General features: G+C 45.6%; 2 protein-coding genes across 4 annotated transcripts; one reads left to right on the top strand and one right to left on the bottom strand.

The window, feature by feature from the left end:
* The first annotated feature begins 1,767 nt into the window (after positions 1 to 1,767).
* Positions 1,768 to 9,952, top strand: rai2 (retinoic acid induced 2). Its single transcript, XM_068593018.1, has 2 exons — positions 1,768 to 1,854; positions 6,438 to 9,952. Exon 2 carries the CDS (start codon positions 6,514 to 6,516, stop codon positions 8,107 to 8,109), a length of 1,596 nt encoding a protein of 531 aa, XP_068449119.1. The 5' UTR covers positions 1,768 to 1,854; positions 6,438 to 6,513; the 3' UTR covers positions 8,110 to 9,952.
* A 2,755-nt stretch (positions 9,953 to 12,707) lies between these two features.
* LOC137795556 (sex comb on midleg-like protein 2) lies at positions 12,708 to 19,367 on the bottom strand. 3 transcript variants are annotated; one of them, XM_068593092.1, is made up of 15 exons: positions 19,255 to 19,367; positions 17,642 to 17,844; positions 17,320 to 17,394; positions 17,021 to 17,091; positions 16,702 to 16,936; positions 16,175 to 16,263; positions 15,846 to 16,089; positions 15,272 to 15,558; positions 14,612 to 14,705; positions 14,276 to 14,479; positions 13,942 to 14,103; positions 13,726 to 13,854; positions 13,365 to 13,604; positions 13,118 to 13,266; positions 12,708 to 12,848 (listed from the first exon to the last, which is right to left on the bottom strand). In XM_068593092.1, exons 2-15 carry the CDS (start codon positions 17,661 to 17,663, stop codon positions 12,723 to 12,725), a joined length of 2,127 nt encoding a protein of 708 aa, XP_068449193.1. In that variant the 5' UTR covers positions 17,664 to 17,844; positions 19,255 to 19,367; the 3' UTR covers positions 12,708 to 12,722. The 3 variants fall into 3 exon arrangements, with proteins under 3 accessions (XP_068449193.1, XP_068449196.1, XP_068449194.1); XM_068593095.1 differs by having other exon boundaries at positions 13,118 to 13,263; XM_068593093.1 differs by having other exon boundaries at positions 13,365 to 13,601.
* Positions 19,368 to 21,992: the final 2,625 nt, after the last annotated feature.

Below are 21,992 nucleotides of genomic sequence, written 5' to 3'. Positions count from 1 at the left end.
TCCGTGGATCACTTTGTCTTGTATTTATTTTGTAGTAAGCATGGTGGGCATCCCATAATACTTCTATCAGCGTGCTCACAGGACAGGTTAGCAAACGTGTAAGAAGATGAATAAATGTGACTTCCATGAAAATGACTTTTTGGCTCACTTGTTCTTTTTTGAAAGGTGTTTACTTTACTTTTTACTTTTCAGCTGCATATAAAGTACACGGAGATACCATGTTTTAGTAGAGTGATACTTGTATTCCACTACATGTATTTGAAGTTAGTAGTTACTTATATATATATATATATATATATATATATATATATATATATATATATATATATATATATATATATATATATATATATATATATATTTATTTATTTATTTATTTATTTATTTATTTATTTATTTATTTTGGAGGTCCCCAGCAGGCCACCAGGGTGCATTGTGGGTCTCATTACGTAGCATTAAACAGCCTCTGAAGACAATGAGAGGCCCCCCGGGGCCCCGAGGCAGAGAGCCCCGGGCTGGCTGGGACTGATATGGAGACCCAGGGGATCTTCATCCTCACCCTGCAGCTGCCGGCTCCATCCTCCTCTTCCTCACCCTCCTCTTCCTCCGTCATCAGCCACCCACCAGGATGAAGCTGCTGAGGGAGAAGAAGACAGAGGAGAGAATGAAGCTTTTATATATATATATATATATATATATATATATATATATATATATATATATATTATGTTGATGGCATTCCTGAGCTTTAAACTCTTCTGTAGCAGGAATGAAGGCTCTTGAAGGTGAAGCCAGGATAGATGAGCAGTCCAGTGTTTTATTTCATATCCGGCTCATAATCTCTCAATCCCTCTGGATTGAACTGGTGACCCTCTGCTGGGCCCCGAGCCTCAGGTTGAGACCCGCAGCCACTGAGGGGATTTACTGCAGAGACAGACTTCCCTTCTCTTTGTCACGCAGAAGTATAAATAATATAAAAGAAGCGTTTCCTCTCTCATCTCTTCTTTAACAGCTCGTTTCATCTAAAAGCACAAAATTAATGTTTGTATTCATGTTTATTCACCTAAAAATAATAAACATGTCTACCACAAAAAAGTAATAATGCAAAACATATAACAAGTATATACAAATACTAATAGTGTTACACTTTATAATTATATATATATATATATATATATATATATATATATATTTATATATATATATATATATATATATATTTATATATATATATATATATATATATATATTTATATATATATATATATATATATATATATATATATATATTTATATATATATATATATATATATATATTTATATATATATATATATATATATATATTTATATATATATATGTTATATATATATATATATATATGTTATATATAAATATATATATATATATATTAGAATACTGTAATGATAATAATAAATTATTCATACATCTTTTTTAATGTTACAAGGTAACATTCAATAAATTAAAGCATGTAAACATTGTAATAAAGGAATAAATCATTATAATGATTATTATTGTATTTGTTTATTTGTTTGTTCCTTTTTGTTCTCTTCTAAAACAAAAAAGATGATTATTTATAGATATACAACTATGTCACGTGTCCACCTTTAATCATCATTATTTATTAATTGTGTACATAGAAGAAGAGGAGGAGGAAGAGGAGGAGGAGGAGGAGGAGGGGAGGTCCCCGCTGACGAGCTGCGCGCGCAGCTTTCAGTCTGGCGTCGCTCGCGGAGATAACTGAAGCTTTTCTCTCCGTTACCGTGACTGTGTTCCGGGCTCCCGTCGCTGATCACCGGAGGGCGGCCGACCGGACCGCCGCCGACGCTGCCGGTGAGTCCCGACGCGTGAGGGCCGAGACCGAGGCGTCATGTCAGGATGAGAGAGTGAACGAATGAACGAATGAGAGAATGAGAGAATGAACGCGCAGCGGATGAAAGGAAGCCGCCGCTTTCTCCTCCTTCACGCGCTCGTGTCGTTGCTCCATCAGAGGAGCTTCACCTGCGGGCTGCTCCTCCCGAGGCGCCAGACAGCGCGTTGTAAGACGTGTTCCTGTGTTTTTAATCGGATTCAGAGGTGATTTCATCTCCTGCCGCCTGTCAGCGCGAGCTCGCTTCTTCCCTTTGATGTGTGTTTATATATTTGATATGTATATAAATAATACAGTTCTAGACATTGAAATGTAATAAATCAGAGGCGTGTTGTGATGTTTGCGTGTTTAAAGGGCAGCGGAGCGTCACGCGCCCCGATGCCCTTCATGTCGCCGCCGGCGGCCGCGCGCATCACGGCCGCACAGAGCCTCCATGCGCGTTCACGGCGAACCGGGGGGCTCAGAGGGGAAGAACCCAGCTGAGACCGGGCTCACAGCACTAATACTGCTAGTACTACGAGTACTACCACTAGTAGGAGTAGTACTGGATCTGTCTGGGACACCTCAAGGGTTCTGGAGAGGAAACGAACCCAGAGATCCTCCCGTGAACCCTGGACGGTGAGGCGTTCAGGGCCCTTTAAAGCAGCCTGTGCTTTTGCCTTTTTATTGACGTCCCATCCTCCCAGAGCGGGGACAGACCTGGAGGAAGAGGTGGGACTCTGTTCACCCCCCAAACCTGTGAAGCACTCACCTGAGCGTGTTTACCTGAAGAGAAGCCTCGTTGAGACTTCTCTCTGAACAGAGGGACATGGGTTTGAACGTTTCTTCTCCGGCCACCGATTGGCTAATGACTTGCATCATATAAGGTGAATTAGTGTATTTTAATGTGGTTCAATGGCATTTTCTCACCATTTAAACAGGATTTCTCAAAGGCGAGCCGGGTTAAACAGGGACGTGTTGTTACGAAATAGACTGATAGATGCTGTATTGATCTGTAGGCGTCCATTCATTTACACTGAAAAGAAATAACAACCCTGCAACCAGGTCCACCATCTTGGATTACGGCCATCGCCATGTTGTTGTTATTTGCGGTCAGTGAACAGGAAGTGATCATACATGGACTGAGGAGCAACGTAGAGGCCGTACACGTCTCTGGTGTCGACCTGTCAATCACCCTGTAGCCCCGCCCCTAAAGCGTTACCATATTATGGTCTGTTTCACTCTAATAGACCATAATGTACTAAATGAACATCATGCTGTATAGAAGAAGACTAGAAACTAGAGATTGAGACATAAACTCATGTTTACAGTGTTTACTGAGGAAATACATCAAGAGAGAAGTAGAGTCACTTATATAGACTTCTATACAACCAGAGGAGTCGCACCCTGGTGGTCAGGAGAGAGAATGCAGCTTTAACACATGAAGCATAGACTTCTATACAACCAGAGGAGTCGCACCCTGGTGGTCAGGAGAGAGAATGCAGCTTTAACACATGAAGCATAGACTTCTATACAACCAGAGGAGTCGCCCCCTGGTGGTCAGGAGAGAGAATGCAGCTTTAACACATGAAGCATAGACTTCTATACAACCAGAGGAGTCGCCCCCTGGTGGTCAGGAGAGAGAATGCAGCTTTAACACATGAAGCATAGACTTCTATACAACCAGAGGAGTCCTCATCAGCTTCACTATATTGCACTAAAATATATGCTAATGTGACTAAAGAGTCATTTAAAAGATGAACAAGTGCAGATTTGTGTCTGAGGCTGAAACAGCTGATGTTCAAAGTGAACCAGTGAGGACGTGAAGCTCATGATGCGGCTCCGTGTCATGTGACTCTGTAACGAGATGTAATTGGCCAGCGGAGCGGAGGGGTGACCTTTAGATCCTCAGCTGTCTCTGCTTTGTTCCCCTCGTGGTCTGAGCTCCAAATCAAACAGAACCAGGATCACGAAAGATAATAAGAGAGACTCGTTCTCGTAATATCTGAAGCGTTTGATGCAGTTGAGCTGAAGGCGTTTATTGTCCTCTCTGTTGTTGACTTACCACAGCGTACACATTCCATCAATGAGGCGAGGAGGAGGAGGAGGAGGAGGAGGAGGAAATGTGGAAATCATTACAGTAGCGGGGGAGGGATTTGATTTGTCTCTGTGCGTCTCCTCCTGCAGAAGAGGAGGCGTGTGAGTCGCTGGTCTTATCGCCGCTTCTCGTATTTAAAGAAAACGTTTGAAACATTAACTGTGTGACGAGGAAGTAGCTCCAAGATGTAGGAAGCAGATCCACATGTTTGTGTTTAAGACATTTATGGAAACAAACGTTTAATTTCCTGACACCTTTTTCCTTTTTTTTGAGTTGAAAAGTGTTTAAATTTCTGTTTTTAAAACGCAGCGTTAGTGTTTTCTTAAGCTGTCCAATCACAGCGGAGTAGGGGGCGGGACAAACACCACAAAGAACCAATCGTAACATCCGACATGAAGAGTGACATTATGTCAAAAAACATATAGATATTTATTGTTTTAGCACCTTAATTTTATGCAATATTCACACCTTAAAATCATTTCTGTCATTTAATAGGCAACAATAGATATAATAATAATAATAATAATAATAATAATAATAATAATAATAATAATAATGCATTTAACTTATATAGTGCTTTTCTTAGTACTCAAAGTCACTTTACACAACATTGAAAATATCCTAATAGCCCTGCAATAAAACAAATAAAATAATAAATCAAATATAAATAAATAAAAACAGTCAAGTCATAATAATAAAGCTTATAGCAACAGAATGACTCCCATGTCCTTTATATTCATATTCTGCCTCAGTGATTACAGCTTCACTAGTTTATAAAGTGTTCATTCATCTTTGACCATGAGGAACTTTATGTTAGTGTTGTTTCTGGCGCCCCCTGTGGACTAAAGAGGTAGTGTCTCTGAGCACCAGGGTCCCTTTAGAAAACCTCTCATTTCACGTTGGCTTGGAACGAGTTCTTCACATCGACACAGGGAGGCCGCCATGTTGTTGTAATGTTCATTACCTGAAGACCAGACTCCATTCACTAAAACACTGATTTAAGCTCTCAGGACAACAGGAGCTGCTGCTCCGCTGCTGCATCCATCTGCGTGTGATTGTGTGTTGTTGTGTGACTTCAGTGAATCTGAATTAACTGTTTAAACACCAAAGTCTCTCAACAACTTAAACACACTACCAGATGACTCGGCAGCAGAGCAGCAGCTCCTGAGCTCCGAGAGGTTAAATCAGTGTTTTAGTGAATGGAGTCTGGTGTGTTCTGCAGACTCATCTGCTGCAGTAAAACTATGAAGAAGAAGCTCATGCTAACACACTTCTAGACATCAATACTGGCCCTTTAAGGGACTCCTGACTGGGTTAAAAAAAAAAAAGCACAGAAGCCTGAAGCCATGAAGGCAGGAAAGCCTGTTCATTGGGATGTGGTGTGTGTTTGTATCCCTGAGGTGCACGCGCTTCCCAGACCGTGTGAACCAACAGGGACGAGTTTATCAGCCGTGTGGCTGCAGGGTCCTCGTGTAATCCATCACAGCCACATTACAAGGTCTCATCTATGCTAACGGGACAATATAAAACTAGCCTGGGGGGGGCAGCGACCCCAACACCCGACACCACATGAAGGCCGCGAGAGACGGAGCAAAGTCACGCCGCTGCTGGAAGATAGCGAACAGCATGCCTGCATGCAATGGGGCTTAGTTTATTTATTAATTTCCCATGTAAAGCCGGCTTTGTGGCCGTGCGCTGGGTTGTGTTAAAGACTCGCTGCATTGTCCCGCAGCGCTCCATCAGGATGAATAATTGACCTCCGCTGACATCGGACGCATTGTTGTCTCCGGGCACCCGAGGGATGTTTCATGGCTGCAGACGGATGAGGGGTGACAGCCGGAGCAGGCGGGACATGTGTCGGGTTGAAGAGCAACGCCAACGACATGTATAATACATGATGGATCTGTCCTGAGGGTGAAGGAGGAGATGGATCCATTATGTTCTGTGCTCCACTAAAAGCTTCCTGTCTCTCCAGAGACGGGTCCAGTTTCTGGTTCTAGTCCAACTCCTCTTATCGGGTCGGTTCCTTATCGATACTCTTATTGGATCTTTTGGATTATTTTGTGAGGGGAAAACAGACAATTAATCATGAAAATAATCCACATTTCTTTATTCTTGTCGTGAATAAATAATATTTCTTGAGCAGCAACACAAGACGTTCTGTAATCTTTGAACTTCATTTGCAATTCATCAATGATCTCATTGATCATCTCTCATTGATTACCAGACTCTGTCTGTGAGAGACAAAGAGAGCTCCAGAGAGGCAAAGAGACAAAGAAAGAGATAAAGAGAGACAAAGAGACAGAGCCATCAAAAGGTTTTGAGTCGCCTCTCATCGTTATATTTCGGCGTCCATGTTGTTCCTCGTCAGCGTAACAATAACTTCCAACATTCCCGTCCTCAGAAGACGGTTTCTGGTTGATTCGAACAAACAATTGAATCTCTTGAACCTTTTGTTTCCTGCTCCAGGGCCGGAGGAACAATGGAGGCGACCCGTCAGTAGCGCTCTGGACCGAAGCCTTCAAGCGACTCCTCACACTGAACGATGGAGGGCAGCCCGCCTGACGGCGCCGCGGCGGGACGAGGAGAGGCGACCGGCAAAGCGGAGGAGGAAGGGCCGAACCCGCTCGCTCCCGCCGCTTCCTGCGGCGGCAAAGGGGCGGAGCCTCCTGCAGCGGCGATGCCGCCGAGTCCCGCCGCCGAGTCTCCAGGAGGCGGCGGCGTGGCGCTCAAAGTCGCCGCCACCGTCTTGCACCCGGTGTGCCTGGGGGACGGCCCGCTGATGCTGCCCATCCACCTCCAGATGGCCGGCGCCGCCGCCGGGACCCAGCTCGGCCAGATGGGTGCGGCGGCGGCGCCGTACTTGCTCTCGAGCCAGAGCCCGGTCTCGCTCCCCTTGGTCTTGGATCAGCAGGTCCTGCAGCACATGGGCCCCTCCGGGATCCCCCAGAGCGGTGTCCTGTGCCAGAACCCGTTCGGTTTGACCGCCGGCGACCACAAGTCGGCGGGGCAGACGCAGGACGCCAACCTGCTCTCCCTGCTGCAGAACCCGGCGTTTGCGGCGATCCTACAGGACCTGTTCCCCTCCACGCCGACGGGCGCCTCCGCCTGCCAGTCGCCGGGATCCACCTTCTTCCCGCTCCCTCCCCTGGCTCCGCCCTACGCCTCCCCGCTGGCGCCCCTCGTGCCGCCCGCCACGCTTCTGGTCCCTTACCCGGTCATCATCCCGCTGCCCGTCCCGCTGCCCGTCCCGCTGCCCATCCCGGTCCCCGCCCCCCAGGCCGAGGACTCGAAGGGGAACATGCCAAAACCGGTCTGCACCGCGAGCAAGAGCACTCAGACGTCTCCTAAAGACACTACCTCTCCGCCGCTGTCCTCGCGCCAGTACGTGCCTTCGCTCCCGCTGCCGCCTCGCGCCTCCCCGTCCTCGCTTCCTGCCGCCACCGCCATCGACGACGGGCAGGCGTTGGACCTTTCGGTCCGAGCGTGCCTGCCGGTCGTGCCGAAACAGGAATACCCGAGTCCCCAGCAGGACGATGTACTCGACCTGTCGGTGCCGGCGGCCGCGAGGAGGAAGTGCGTCCAATCCGGCAGGGAAGTATCTTTCCGTGCCGGTCCGGACGGCGACGGCGGCGCCTCTTTGTCTCTGGGCATTGACTCCAAACTCCTGGGCAGTCTGGCGTCGTTGGAGTTCAGCCGGCAGCACAAGTGGGTGGTCGACAGCACCGCCGGCGGGTCCGGCTCCCCGAGTCAGCCGTGCGGCGGCAGCAGCGGCGGCGGGAACCTGGAAATTGTCAGCGCCTCGCAGACGGCTAAGGTCATCGTCTCAGTGAAGGACGCCATCCCCGCCGCCATCCTCTGCGGGAAGATCAAAGGCCTCTCGGGGGTCTCGACCAAAAACTTCTCCATCAAGCGGGACGGCAGCCAGGCGGCGGCGGCGGCAGCAGCGGCCCTGCAGCAGCTCTATGGCGTGCCGGCGGCGGCGGCGGCGTCCCACCACGGGGAGCAGCACGACCCCAACAACCCGCATAAGAAGCTCCCCAAGAGCCGGGCCATCAAACTGAAGAAGGTCAGCACGCAGGAGATCCACTTCCTGCCCCTGAAGAAGCAGAGACTTGCAGCGCTGCTGCCCAGGAAGTGAGGGCGCTCGGTGGAAGGAGGGGGCGGGGCTTCTGGTGACGTTCTGTAATCAAACTCATCACTTGTGTCCAATCAGAGAGTTTGGCTCCAAACTGAAGCTAATGAATGTCTGACGGGGAACTCAGAAGCTACCGAGGCGCTTTCTGACCTGTTGTGTTTGTTTGTAACGCTCTGAACCACAAGTGTTGTTGTTGTCTGCCAGCTTAAAGGGACAGTACCATGTACTGTTCTAGACTCCTGAAAGAATGTCCTCAAGTTTAAGTGACCGCTAGATGTAGAACATGTCCACATCTTCACCACTGAACTGGAGCTGTTCTCTCTGCTCTCACACCAGACTCCATTCACTAAAACACTGATTTAAGCTCTCAGATCGACCGCTAGTTAGATTTGTTTCACGTGCGACTTTGGTGTTTTAAAGGGGTAGTTCTGGTTCACACATTAACAAAGGCCAAAAACCAAAATGGTGACGGCCAAAAACCAAGATGGCGACAGACAAAAGGTGATGGCCAAAAACCAAGATGGCGTCCGCCAGACTCCATTCACTAAAACACTGATTTAAAAACCTGAACCCTTTTAATTTAAAACACCAAAGTCTCACAACAACACAAACAGAGTCCACCTCCTGCCGTAAAGCTGCAGGAGAACCTCCTACAAACGTCCTTTAACGGGTTCTCCGTGGCTTTGAAGATTGTCTTTTCTAAATCAGAGATGTTGAGGAACAGCAAAGACACTTTGGTGCCAGTTTTCCAGAGCAGCAGATTACTGGAGCCCTTCCCTCCCTTCTGATTGGTCGGGTTCGCAGCAGGGGGCGGGGTTAAATCGTGACTCGGCGGAATTTCCATTGAAATGAATGTCGGCGACTTCCTGTTTAACGGCAGTCTTCACATTTAATCAGAGCGTTCTTTAGGCCTGAGGAAACACATGAGGAAAGTTTTTACGTTTTTTATGTTTTCTAGAAAAATAAATCGTGCATGAAAGCAGAACCCGCCGCTGCTTTCCTGACTGACTGAAGTGGGTTTCACTTCAGATTAAAGACGATAAAAAACCCTGTTGGTGATATTAGTGAAGTGTTATTAGTCTGTTATTTATGGAAGCCCATTACCGCCACTGAAAAACCTATAAAGTCATAATTAAATATGAAATAAGATAAAAAGGTATAATCATGAGATAAAAGGTTATGATTATGAGATTAAAAGTCACAATTGTGAGATAAAAGGTTTTCTTTGTGGCGGTGACCGGCTTCCATACTTTAGACGCATTAGTTCCACGTGGTTTGGTGTCTTTTTATTTTTTCATATTTTGGAGGTTTCTGTTGATCGAGCAGAGTTGTGAATGTGTGTTCTTCATCCCGTCTTTGTGCACTTTGTCATAGTCTAGCTGAAGCAGCGTCGCGAGGTCTTCTTTGTTTCTGTGAACGCCGGCGGACCGTAGAAGGGGCGGAGCTTCTCCTTTATTTATTTATATATTCATGAACTTTAGCATCTTCAGCTCATGTCAGTTGGACCTGAGCCCTTCTGGTCGTGCAGGGTTCCATCCCTAATTTATTCACTGTACTGTTATTTATACCAGCTGCGCGACTGCTAGCTTAGCGACTAACTGCGCGACTGCTAGCGGCTAGCCGCCCTCGTAGCGGCCGACTCCCTGAAGCTCTTTTTGGCGGCAGGGAGCAGTGTGTTTGGACCGAGGCGTCTGAGGGAGGTGGTTTGCTTTCTGTGCAGTTTGTGTGCTTTTCATAAGTGAACTTAAAGATCTCTGGAGGTTCTGACTTTGTGTCTTTTTTATTGTTTTATATCTCAAATGTGTTTGTTTGTGCTTTGAAATCAGAGGAAAATGTTAACGTCAGAATTTACTCATTAAAGAAAACCTGATACAAAATTCATGAATATTTCAATCAGCCAAACAGTTAAACTAACGAGTGTTTTCATTGTTTATTGATCGGTCCAGATGATTATCCATCAATCCATGAGCTCTTTATTAAATATCAGAAACAACTAAACGTGTTTCCTGAAGGTGACGTCCTAAAAAATCAAGAATATTGAGTTTACTGTCACAAGTTGAAAGAACTGTGTATCGAATATGATAATACATGTTATTCTCCTGGTGTCCACTAGGGGCATCACTGCTGTATTATAGAGATAATACATGTTATTCTCCTGGTGTCCACTAGGGGCATCACTGCTGTGTTATAGAGATAATACATGTTATTGTCCTGGTGTCCACTAGGGGCATCATTTATTTTATTCTGAAATTTAATAGTTAAAAATTCATCCAAATTGCAAATTTTTTAACAAAGTGTATCGAGTTCACTTTTTAAGTTCATCATCAGTTGTTTTGTGTTCAATTTAATATGAAATATCTATAAAACTCCCCCAAAAGATAAAATAAAGAATAAATTGTTCTTGGTGTAAATAATCTCAGTCAGTAAAAACACATCGTTTAGTTTTTGGTAGGTTTATATATAAAAAAAGAAAAAGGAAATACACAAAATCCATAAACACACATAGTTTTTTCGTGACACTTTCGGTTCAAGTAGTTCTGAAGAAGAACCTCCGGCTCTCGGTTCCGCGGGTTCTGGTTTGGCACAAGTCTCTCTCTGTGTGTTCAGGGCCGGGGAACCGAACCCTCCTCCTTACAAACAGTTTGCTACAAAAGCGGACGCACAAAGACCAGCGGACGCACAAAGACCACGCAGACCTGAGAGACGTCGTCATGAAGCGGGCGGCGTCCGTCCCCGTCACGGGGATCCGAACTGAAGCGCCGCCGCGTTTGAATAAGATTAAAAAACAACAAAAACAAACAAAAAAAGGCAGAATGGAAATCGGCCCTTTTTCTTCTTCTTTATCTTCACATTTCTAACGATCTCCTTTTTTAAAATATTCGGTTTCTACAAAAAAATGTACATTCTGTTGCTGATACTCATGGTGAAACCCATAAAACTGTACACGTGTTCTCACTGGAACAGCGACGCGGCGGTCGGAACCCGGAGAACCGACCGCCATCCACTGGCTCAGAGGAGGGCAGTGATGGTGATGATGATGAAGAAGGTGATGAAGAAGGTGATGATGACGATGCAGGAAACTGGTGAGGGTCGATCAGGACGGCCGGAATGAAGCGTGACGGCGATCGAGGCGGAAGAAGACGACGTCCCGTGTGTTTCTCTAGGACTAAGCCGACGCCCCCTTTGTCTTGCTCTAGGACGAAGCCGACGCCCCCTTTGTCTTGCTCTAGGACGAAGCCGACGCCCCCTTTGTCTTGCTCTAGGACTAAGCCGACGCCCCCCTTTGTCTTGCTCTAGGACGAAGCTGACGCCCCCTTTGTCTTGCTCTAGGACGAAGCCGACGCCCCCTTTGTCTTGCTCTAGGACTAAGCCGACGCCCCCCTTTGTCTTGCTCTAGGACTAAGCCGACGCCCCCCTTTGTCTTGCTCTAGGATGAAGCCGACGCCCCCTTCGCCTTCCTTTAACGATAACGAGGCAAACGTCCTTCGGCTTTAACGAGACGAGCGTCCATGGTCTTCCTCTACGAGAAGAGACTTCCTTTAACGAGGAGGGACTTCCTCTTCATCTAACGAAAAGATCGGCCATCGTCTTCCTCTAACGAAGCCGACACCCCCTTTGTCTTCCTCTAACAATAACGAGAAGAGCAGCCATCATCGTCTTCCTCTAACGAGGAGGAGGAAGATCGCCTGTCTTTAACGGCTCTAACGAGGCGGCTGTACAGACGGTGGACTAAACACACATTTGTTGACGTCATTTTTATAAAGACTAAAAAACATGAAAATAAATCCAGAAAATGATCGACGGATCAGAACGACGGTGACTTTATGGATATTCAAAGCTTTATTGTGAAGAATTAACAGTAAAAAGTCCATGAAGACCCGTCGGCTACTGAACGACTGATGGAGGAGTTCTCTGAAGGAATATATAACTCCTCTCCTCTGACGGTGAATATCTTCAGAGGAAACAACTCCTGGATCAACTGACAGTGAACACAACGTTCACAGAAAATGTCTCGAGCAGCGGCGAGAGCGAGGACTCTTATTGTGAAGGAGCGCTGCGATGAGACGGTGAAGGATTCATTAAACTGTGCTTTTTGTTATTTAACTTAAAGTCCAGGAGCGTCTGCAGGAGAAGAGGAAGCAGCAGGAACCCACGCGGGACTTTTATTGTGAAAGGATTAACAGGAAATTAAATGTTTTTTTAAAATCCGTCGCTCTTTTTAAAAAACACAAAATAAATATCAGATCGAAATATCAGAGAAGACGAACGATGACATCATCGATCAGAAGGCGATTAAAAAACTCTAAAATGTAAAAGAGAGAGAGAGAGAGAGAGAGAGAGAGAGAGAGAGAGAGAGAGAGAGAGAGAGAGAGAGAGAGAGAGAGAGAGAGAGAGAGAGAGAGAGAGAGAGAGAGAGAGAGGGGGGGGGAATCTCTCCTGAAGGAAGAACTTCTGACTTTAGTTTTTCTCAGTGAAGAAGAATTGTTCTCTTTGGGGATCAGAAGGTTTCGCCTCCACGAGCAGAACGAGTAGGGGGGGTTCTCCTCCCCCCCATGAGTCCTGGCCCCGCCCCCATGAGTCCTGGCCCCGCCCCCATGAGTCCTGGCCCCGCCCCCTCACAGCTTCCCGTGCTTCAGCCTCTCGATGTGGTGACACAGCTTGAGGGCGGGGCCGAGCTTCAGCCCCATGTACTTCATGATCATGTCGCTGCGCAGCAGCATGAGAGCTTTACCGTCGATCTCCTGGAGAACCAACGGGAGAACGTCAGTACACCAACAATCAATCAATACATCCATCAACAATCCTCACATGCAGCGAGACACGAGCTGCTGCGACCGATCAATCAAAGTGTTTTTATTCCAGAACGTTTTGAAAAGATCGACCAAAACAAAAGGTATAAATCTAGATTTAAATTATGTGTGAATGTACTTTATTTAGTCTTTATATATGTTCTGGTTCCGTGTGGTGGAACCTCTCAAGGTTCTGGACACGTGAAACATGGCAGACTCACGTGTTTCCTGAACAGCTCGGCGTGCGGTGCCAGCGCCGTGGGGTCGGCGTCCCTGATGAACTGCATCACCTCGTCGATGGACCAGGTGGACGGGTGTCTGCCGGGCGGCTCCGGGCCCGGCGGCTCGGGTCCGGTGGTGGAGCTGGCTGCTGCCGGAGAACAACGGAGAACACTGAGCGCCGCGTTCACACACACACACACACACACACACACACACAGAACCCACGCCCGCCGGTTCTCGCCGTACCTTCTACTCGTCTGAGCGGCTGCTTGCTGCCCGGCTCCAGCGGGTTGGAGGAGAGGCGCCGCACGGCGGCCGCCGCCGCACCGTGCCGGTAGCGGGCGACGGCGCGGGAGGAGCGGTACTCTGAGGAGCCGGTGCTGCGCGCCGCCGCCGCCTGAGGGCGCGGGGTCATGGAGTTGGAGGCGGAGTCCATGAAGCGCTGCTCCTTTAAGAGCCCGTTCTCCTCATGAGGCAGCGTCTCTGCTGGAGAGAGAACCGACCACGTCAAAGAAGAACGCAGCTCTAACACATGAAGCACAGACTTCTATACAACCGGAGGAGTCGCCCCCTGGTGGTGACGGTCAGCATGGAGATCCTCTCGTACCTTCTGACGGGTGAGCTTCGGTGCGTAGGTGTTTGGGCGACAGAGGAGCCGCGTACGGCGGCGAGACCCCCAAGAGGCTCCGCTTGCCCCCCCGAGCCAGAGCCGGAGCGTCCAGCGCCTCTTCTTTCACTGCAACACACGAACACAAGGACGTGACCACCTTGGCCTTCGCCTTCGGCCTCAAACGTGACTGGGCGGCGCTGCGGGCGGCGTCACCTGACTTGCTGCGGTCGTAGGCGGCGTAGTGGCTGAACGGCTGGCTGCTGAACAGGTTGTCGCACTGCAGGTGGCGGCACATCGTCTCCAGGAAGCGCAGCACGAAGGACGCGCTGGAGGCCGCCGGCAGCTTCACCACGCGCACGCCGCCGTCCGTCCTGACTGCGAGGGACGACACGGGGAGTGTTTACGATTGTTTAAGACACACAACCCCTAATTAATGCTTGGGTTTAAAATCAATAAATGAGCCAGTGGCAGCGTGTCGGTGCAGAACAGAAGAGGCCCAGTGTTGAGCCTTGGGGAACACCACGTCATCCTGATGTGTGATTGGTACCTCTGACCACCTCTCCTCCCCCCGAGTGGGTCTGCAGGGCTCCCAGCAGGACTTTGGGCTGGTACGCACAGTCGATGCAGGACTGGACCACCTGCTGCAGGACGGCGTTCACCGGGCCCGGCCCGAAGTGGTCCGGGAGGCGCTGCATCTGCTTCCTGTCCAGGTGAGGCCCGCAGACCCCCTGCTTGTTCACGTACACGCACACTGGAACCACAAGGGGGCAGGACGGGGTTCATACGCATTCTGACCAATGGATTTCCACGACTTTTATCCTCATGTTCATGACTTTTAACCTTACTTTCATAGCTGGTTATAGAGACGGGGAGGAGGTGTTACCTGTTGAAACCACTGAGTTCAGGCTGCCGGGGCTTTCTTGAGGAACCTGGATGCTCGCCAGCTGCGCCGAGCTTTGAAGAATCTTGGACTTCCTCTGAAAATAGGACACAGTCAGTAAAAGAGTGACATCATCAGAGGGTTTGTGCAGCCGAGGCTCATGGGTCACATGGTCTCAGGGATCACATGGTCTCAGGGATCACATGGTCTCATGGGTCACATGGTCTCATGGATCACATGGGCTCATGGGTCACATGGTCTCATGGATCACATGGTCTCATGGGTCACATGGGCTCATGGATCACATGGTCTCATGGGTCACATGGGCTCATGGGTCACATGGGCTCATGGGTCACATGGTCCCAGGGATCACATGGTCTCATGGGTCACATGGTCTCATGGATCACATGGTCTCGTGGGTCACATGGTCTCATGGGTCACATGGTCTCGTGGGTCACATGGTCTCATGGGTCACATGGTCTCATGGGTCACATGGTCTCATGGTCTCGTGGGTCACATGGTCTCATGGGTCACATGGTCTCATGGGTCACATGGTCTCGTGGGTCACATGGTCTCATGGGTCACATGGTCTCGTGGGTCACATGGTCTCATGGGTCACATGGGCTCATGGGTCACATGGTCTCGTGGGTCACATGGTCTCACCTTGCTCCCGGGCTTGGGCCCCCTCTTCTTGTAGAGTCGGGGAACGAGCTGCGTGCTTTCGGTCTCGGCTCCTTTCCGCACGCCGCCAGCGGCGGCGGCGGCCGCTGCCGCTTCCGCCACGGCTTTGAGCAGCGCGATGGTCTCGCTCTTGGGCCGCCGGCCTCGGACGCCCTTCCTGACGGGCAGAGCGGGCAGCGGGTTGGGGAGTCTGTAGGGCGACTGCATGGAGCGCCGGCTGGGCTTGGACGGCGACGCCGGGAGGATCGGCATCACCTTCGGCAGGCTGACTGGAGGAGGAACGGCGAGAAGATTCGGTTTGAAGGAAGTCGATATCAAAGAGACAAGCAAGCAAGTTGTGATGCTAAAGACCATCATGACAGAGTGTTAGCAGCACCGCTAACGGAGAACCAACGGGAGGAGAGCTAGTAACGTTAGCAGCACCGCTAACGGAGAAGCAACAGGAGGAGAGCTAGTGACGTTAACGTTCTCATGGTGCGTTCAGGCTCCGCTCAGTGAACATGAGCACTGGCTGAAGGTAAAGGATAGCGCTCTCATGGTGCGTTCAGGCTCTCACCGCTGTTCCCCGGCGCCTGCAGGCTGTGCTTGGTGAGCGAGCACCAGCCCACTGGGAAGACGTCGCGGGCGTCGTACTGGCACCAGTAGTCGAAGGCGCCGCGCCAGCCGTCGAACATGACGAAGATCTCGTCGCCCTTCACCTCCCCGATGGTGGCGGGGCAGATGAGGTACGGGTTCTTCTTGTCCACGGCCTCCAGCTTCATGCCGGGCTTGAAGAGGTTCTGCGGCGCCCTCGGGGGTTCCTTTGAAACAAAACGGTGTCAGAGCGCGGTTCTGTTCCGTGTTTGTGCTTCAGGGTTTTTGTCTGTTTGTTTGTTTTGAACGAACCTTTTTAAAGGCGATGGCCGGAGCCATCTCAGCTCCGTTCAAGGTCCTCAACAGAAACATGGGCCACGAGGACGCGTTCATCCGGAAGCCTGAGGGGGAGGGGGAGAGGGGGGGGGGGTGAAATGGGGGAGGGGGAGAAGGGGGGTGTGAAAGGGGGGGCGGGGGGGAGATTTAGATTTTGTTTACTTGGGACGGTGAACATTATTCAACATTTCTGTTTCCACCTCGATGTAAGTTAGCGTTAGCTCGAGAGCTAATTAATTATTGGTAATTACCAATGGTAGTTGCTAGTTGATCATTGCTAGTTGATCATTGCTAGTTGCTAGTTGATCATCGCGAGTTGCTAGTTGATCATTGCTAGTTGGTCATTGCTAGTTGCTAGTTGGTCATTGGTAGTTGATCATTGATCATTAGTAGTTGCTAGTTGCTCATTGATCATGGTATTTGCTAGTTGCTCATTGATCATGGTATTTGCTAGTTGCTCATTGATCATGGTAGTTGCTGGTTGCCGGTTGCCCGTCCCTCACCCAGCGGCGGCTGCAGCATGTCTCCGTTCTTCTCGCAGCTGCCGATTGGCTGGATGTCGGACGAGTCCACCAGCCTCCAGAAGTCGTTGCTGTTGTCGCTGCCGTCCAGACGGAGGCGCAGCCGCACGCCCGTCAGGCCCATCACCGTGGCGATGCACACCGAGGTGGAGTTGCGCGGGTCGTGCGCCTCCAGCTTCATGCCCACCTTGAAGTCGTTGGAGGGCGGGACTCGAGCCTGCGGACACCGTGACGGACAGCGTGAGCGGCCATTCAGACGCGCAGCATTGCAGCATGAAGATAAAAGCTTTAGAGATCAGACCTGACGAAAGCAACCCGGAGGAGCCGGAAGAGAAGACGTCTCCTTCAGGTATTCCTCCCAGCTGAAAGCATCTAAAGACAAAAGAAACAATTACTGTTAGATGATGAATATTAAGTATTTATTTGGATTTGAAGCTTTGAGTGCGAAGTAAACAACTTCCAACACAGAGAAGAAAAAGACTCTTTTTTCGTAAATTGCATTTTAAAATTTGTCAATATCCAGTATATATATATATATATATATATATATATATATATATATATATATATATATATATATATATATTCAAAGCGCTTCACCTTTAGCCGGTGCCGGCGTCGCTGCCGTCAGAGGAATCATTCGGCCTGGTTTCTCTTTTTTGACGTCTTTCTGATCTAAAAATAGCAGAAAAAATTTAAAAAAATACATCAATTTGACACAGGTATTAAAATGCATAAGTTGTTTTATCAAATACAGCTTTGATGGATTTATTTAACTTTAATTTAATTCTCGTCATTTCTGGCAGATCAAAAAATGATAACTGACTTGTAATAACTTTTCTCATACCAGGAAAAAGAAATTAGAAGTTTGTAAACAACCAATCAGTGTTTAGACCTTAAGTCGTGAACAAGGTCTACTTGCCTTTTAGCGGCGTTTTACCCATGGTGACTGGCGACCAATGGCGACGCTCCTGAGATGACGGACCAATGGCGACGCTCTTTAGACGACCAACCAGTGGAGACGCTCCTTAGACGACCAACCAATGGAGACGCTCCTTAGACGACCAACCAATGGAGACGCTCCTTAGACGACCAACCAATGGAGACGCTTCTTCCGGTCTTTTTCTTAAAGAAAATATTAAAAAATTGCAGTTCACACACAGTTCCAAAGAACATTCATCGGTCTGTTCATGGGGAGAAAAAGGATGAAGTGCCCTTAAGGGTGCTCTTCAAGTGGAAAGAACAGGATCAAGTGAGTTCTAGTGTGTTCTTCAGCGGAGAAAACGTCATTGTGTCCACTAAGGTCCCTTTCACTGGCTAAAGTGTGATAGTGAGCTCTCTAGGGTTCTCTTTTAGTGGAGAAAACGGGTTGGAGTGTCCTCTAGGGTTCTCTTTTAGCGGAGAAAACGGGTTGGAGTGTCCTCTAGGGTTCTCTTTTAGTGGAGAAAACGGGATGGAGTGTCCTCTATGGTTCTCTTTTAGCGGAGAAAACGGGTTGGAGTGTCCTCTAGGGTTCTCTTTAAGTGGAGAAGACAAGATGCATGTCCTCTAGGTGACATGGGGTTTAGCTTCACAATATTAAAGTTGTATATTTGATGAACCGTTTGTATATGAATGCAGGTCTTTGGAGGGAAAACAAGAAGTTTGAGCAACAACAACAGAGAAAACAAACTAAATAAATAACGTAAGTTCTTTAAACGACTTATTGTTACAGCTCAATAAATATGTAGGTACTTATTTTTATCCAGCACGGACAGCAGCATTTATAGATACAGCAATCAAATATTTAAAAAAAAAACAAGTACACAAAATATATATAGTTAAAATAGAGTTGAAAAATTCACAATATTAAAAAAAGAATAGAATGATAAAACAAATGAACACAATAGATAAAAATATAATATATTATTACAATGTTATATATAGTAATTAATAGCTATATTATAATCTTATATGTAATAATACATAAACATATACATATATGTATTATTACAATGCTATATACAATTAAAGAATATATATTTAGGATTACAATGTTATATATAACAATAAAATCCCTTAATATCCTGTTTTTTGTGTTAGTTAATTAAATGTAATAATATTACATTGTATGTTTGTTTGCTTTGTGCATTTCTCTCATTATGGTTTTATATTGTGTGTACACGTGTTTATATATATTTACACATCCTGAGACAATAGTCTGTATTTTCAGGACTTTACGATGTGTTTTCCAGCCAGCTCACGTTAAACCACCTGGTGACGTCACCTTAGTAGCCCTCAGAAGGTACCTGAGCTGGAACCCGAGAGAAGTACAATAATACTTTACTTACTGTAGAAGAAAAACACAAAAACACACTTATTGTTTTAGAAAAACTGCTTCTTTTCTCGCGACGCGTACCGCAACGTAACGCGGCTCCAGGTGATAGTCTGGGCCCCAATGTTGACAACATGGGGCCGTCTAACCCCCGCGTACCTGAACCTCTCGCGTTCTCCCCGGAAGTCGTTGATCGTTTGAGTCCGAAGAAAGAAACTTACCCGTGGCGCGTTTTTGTTGTTGTTTTTGTTGTTGTTTTTCCTCCTCGGAGCGAAGATCCTCACACTTCTCCCTAATCGTCAGCTGCCATTTTTTTTCTCCTCCACGAATGATATTTTGTAGGAGGAGCAGAAGATAGTGTGCTTCCGCGTGCCCAAGCTGTCAACCAATCAGATGTCGCGATACTCTCGCTCACACCCAATCGGGCGACGGCTTGCTCGTTGTTAACCAATTGGCGTCTGTGCTACTCGCGCTGGAGTTTGGGATCCCAGAAAGGAAGAGGAGTGATCCGTCTTTGAGTTCTACGTTCTTTGACAGACCTTTCTGACGCTGTGTCTAAAAATGTATTTTAGAGAAAATTATGTAAAATACTTTTCTCAGAAATAGAGAAACATACGAAAATAGTTTGTTTCATACATATATTTATATATTCATATATATATATATAATAAACATGAGTATACAAAAATAATAGTAACCAAAATTAAGTTGTATCAATTAATTTGTTTTATCTTGTATTTTTTGTTTCTGTTTGTATATAATTGGGTTTTGCTGTTTGTTTGTTTGTTTGTTTCTGTGTGGAGTGTTCTCCCCCATCAGAATCAGAATAATATTTATAGGATAAACATGTGAAGATAAAATCAAAATGCAGACAAAGTACTGCAACATTCAAGCCATAAATATAAAATGACATAATAAAAAGGACAACTATGACAGAAAAATACTGTGTGCAGTACAACAGTTATTTAGAATGATATTTTGTGTTGCTAATGGGCTTCAGTATTGTCAGTTAGTGTAATGATTTGTTGTGTTATTGAGGAGGAACGTTGTTTATTTGTATTTACAAACTAATAAACATTGTTAAAAAACATCTAACGATCCGACAAAAGGCTGCTGTTTCAAAAATAAATACAATTTAGAAAGTTAACAAAGTGAATTAAACAGAAATAAAGAAGACCAGATCACATATAATACAACACATATTAAATCATAAAAGTGACGTTTATATAATTAAACTGTTCGTTTCTGTGAATGTTCGTGACAAAAGGAGAAGAGGTCTCTCTCGGTGTCGACTTCAGAAGCAGAAAATGACTCATAACAACTTCTCTGTCATTTCTCTCATGCTGGGTTTTCCCCGCCTACAAAGTTCTTTTCTGGTCTGATTATTATAACCGGAACATGAGGAAACTCCCAAAATCGTTTAATAGATGACTGAAAATTGTGTTTAGTTTTTAATGATTGTAACGAGCTTCATGGTTTCACTCATTCATCACATGGCGGGCAGAAGAGAGTAAAACACACATTTGAGGTACTTGTACCAGGTTATGCTAATTTAGACTGAAGGAAATATTGTTTTTACTCCAACATTCAACATTGATTTATACACTGTAAAAGAAACAAACTAATTTAACAGAAAATAAATATTGTACAGTAGTTTTTCTGGGTTTTTAAAAAAATATATACAAAACTCTGTAAACTTACAGACATTATTACAGTAAATTAACAACCCAACTGCTAATTTAAGTATCATGCTAATAATATATATATATATATATATATATATATATATATATATATATATATATATATATATATATATATATATATATATATATATATATATATGTGTGTGTGTGTGTATATATATATATAAATATATATATAAATTTTATATAAAGATTACTGTATTATTTAAATAGTAATTTTAGTACTTTCTTAAATTACATACACATTCATCTCGGTCCTTTATTGAAGGTGTTTGATCGTAATAATACAGAAAAAACTGTTAAATAACAGTGTCAAAATTTCTTTTAATTTCTGTTTTTTGTTCTTTGTTTTATTTTCATTTTAAGTTTTTTTTGGCAGTCGCTGTCAGTCATCTCACCCTTTATTAATGTTTTATTTTATTTTACAGTGTAGTAAAGTATAAAGCGTTTACATGGATTAAACCCCCTAAAATATTTAAAATAACTTCTTAAACTAAATGAAATGACTTACATATTAATGTTTTAGTAATAATAATTAAATATGATGTATTTACACGCACAAGAATATGTTTTTCTTCATTCTACACTTTTCATGCTAACTCTATTTTAATGATTGATTCAGTCATTTTCCTTAATTAACATTTTGAACGCAGTACTTGTATTTGTAATGGAGTACTTCAACATTGTTGTATTGGTATTTGTACTTAACGATCTGCATACTCACCATGTTACATTTAGGGTTGAGGTGAACTAATATTTATTATAATAACAATAATAATAATAATTATTATTATTATTATTATTATGGTGCAGCTTTAATAGGAACACATTGACATCCTGTGATCTTTATTGTACTTTCTCACTATTTCCAATATTCAGCTTTATCAATAATCTATTTCAAAACAAATCGATCTACAAGGAATATTATATTAATGTCCATTAAAAATGCTCATATAAAACATGTGCATTTAGATTGAATCAATCAAGAAACATTATGAAAATACAGAAATGAACTTCAGTTTATTTGAGGGGGAAAACTCAGCTGAGTATTCAGATGCAGTTCCAGGTCCATCCTGCAGGCGGCAGCAGAGATTCACGTGACGCACAGACGCGCGCTGTAAACATCCTTCAGGTTTAAATCCCAACAGTTCGCGTTTGGTTTGAATGACGCTGAACTGTGTGGGCTGCAGATCTTTCATTTTCTATTCATGATGACGAGGAAAATAAATAATGATCGCTTCTCTATTCACCAA

This window comes from Clinocottus analis, unplaced genomic scaffold (genome assembly GCF_023055335.1).
Source record: "Clinocottus analis isolate CAN_PGR_092001 unplaced genomic scaffold, fCliAna1.0.p SCAF_28, whole genome shotgun sequence".
In the NCBI taxonomy this organism is placed as follows: domain Eukaryota; kingdom Metazoa; phylum Chordata; class Actinopteri; order Perciformes; family Cottidae; genus Clinocottus; species Clinocottus analis.
The sequence above is the reverse complement of the archived record's forward strand: the minus strand, read 5'-3'. Positions and strand labels throughout refer to the sequence as shown.

Coding starts and splice junctions, on each gene's coding strand:
- LOC137795556 (XM_068593092.1), bottom strand. CDS start 17,663: ATGGGTAAAACGCCGCTAAAAG. Junction 17,092..17,319: donor GACGCCGGCACCGGCTAAAG/GTGAAGCGCTTT, acceptor TTTTGTCTTTAG/ATGCTTTCAGCTGGGAGGAA. Junction 14,104..14,275: donor GGGAGGAGAGGTGGTCAGAG/GTACCAATCACA, acceptor CGTCCCTCGCAG/TCAGGACGGACGGCGGCGTG.
- rai2 (XM_068593018.1), top strand. CDS start 6,514: ATGGAGGGCAGCCCGCCTGACGGCGCCGCGGCGGGACGAGGAGAGGCG.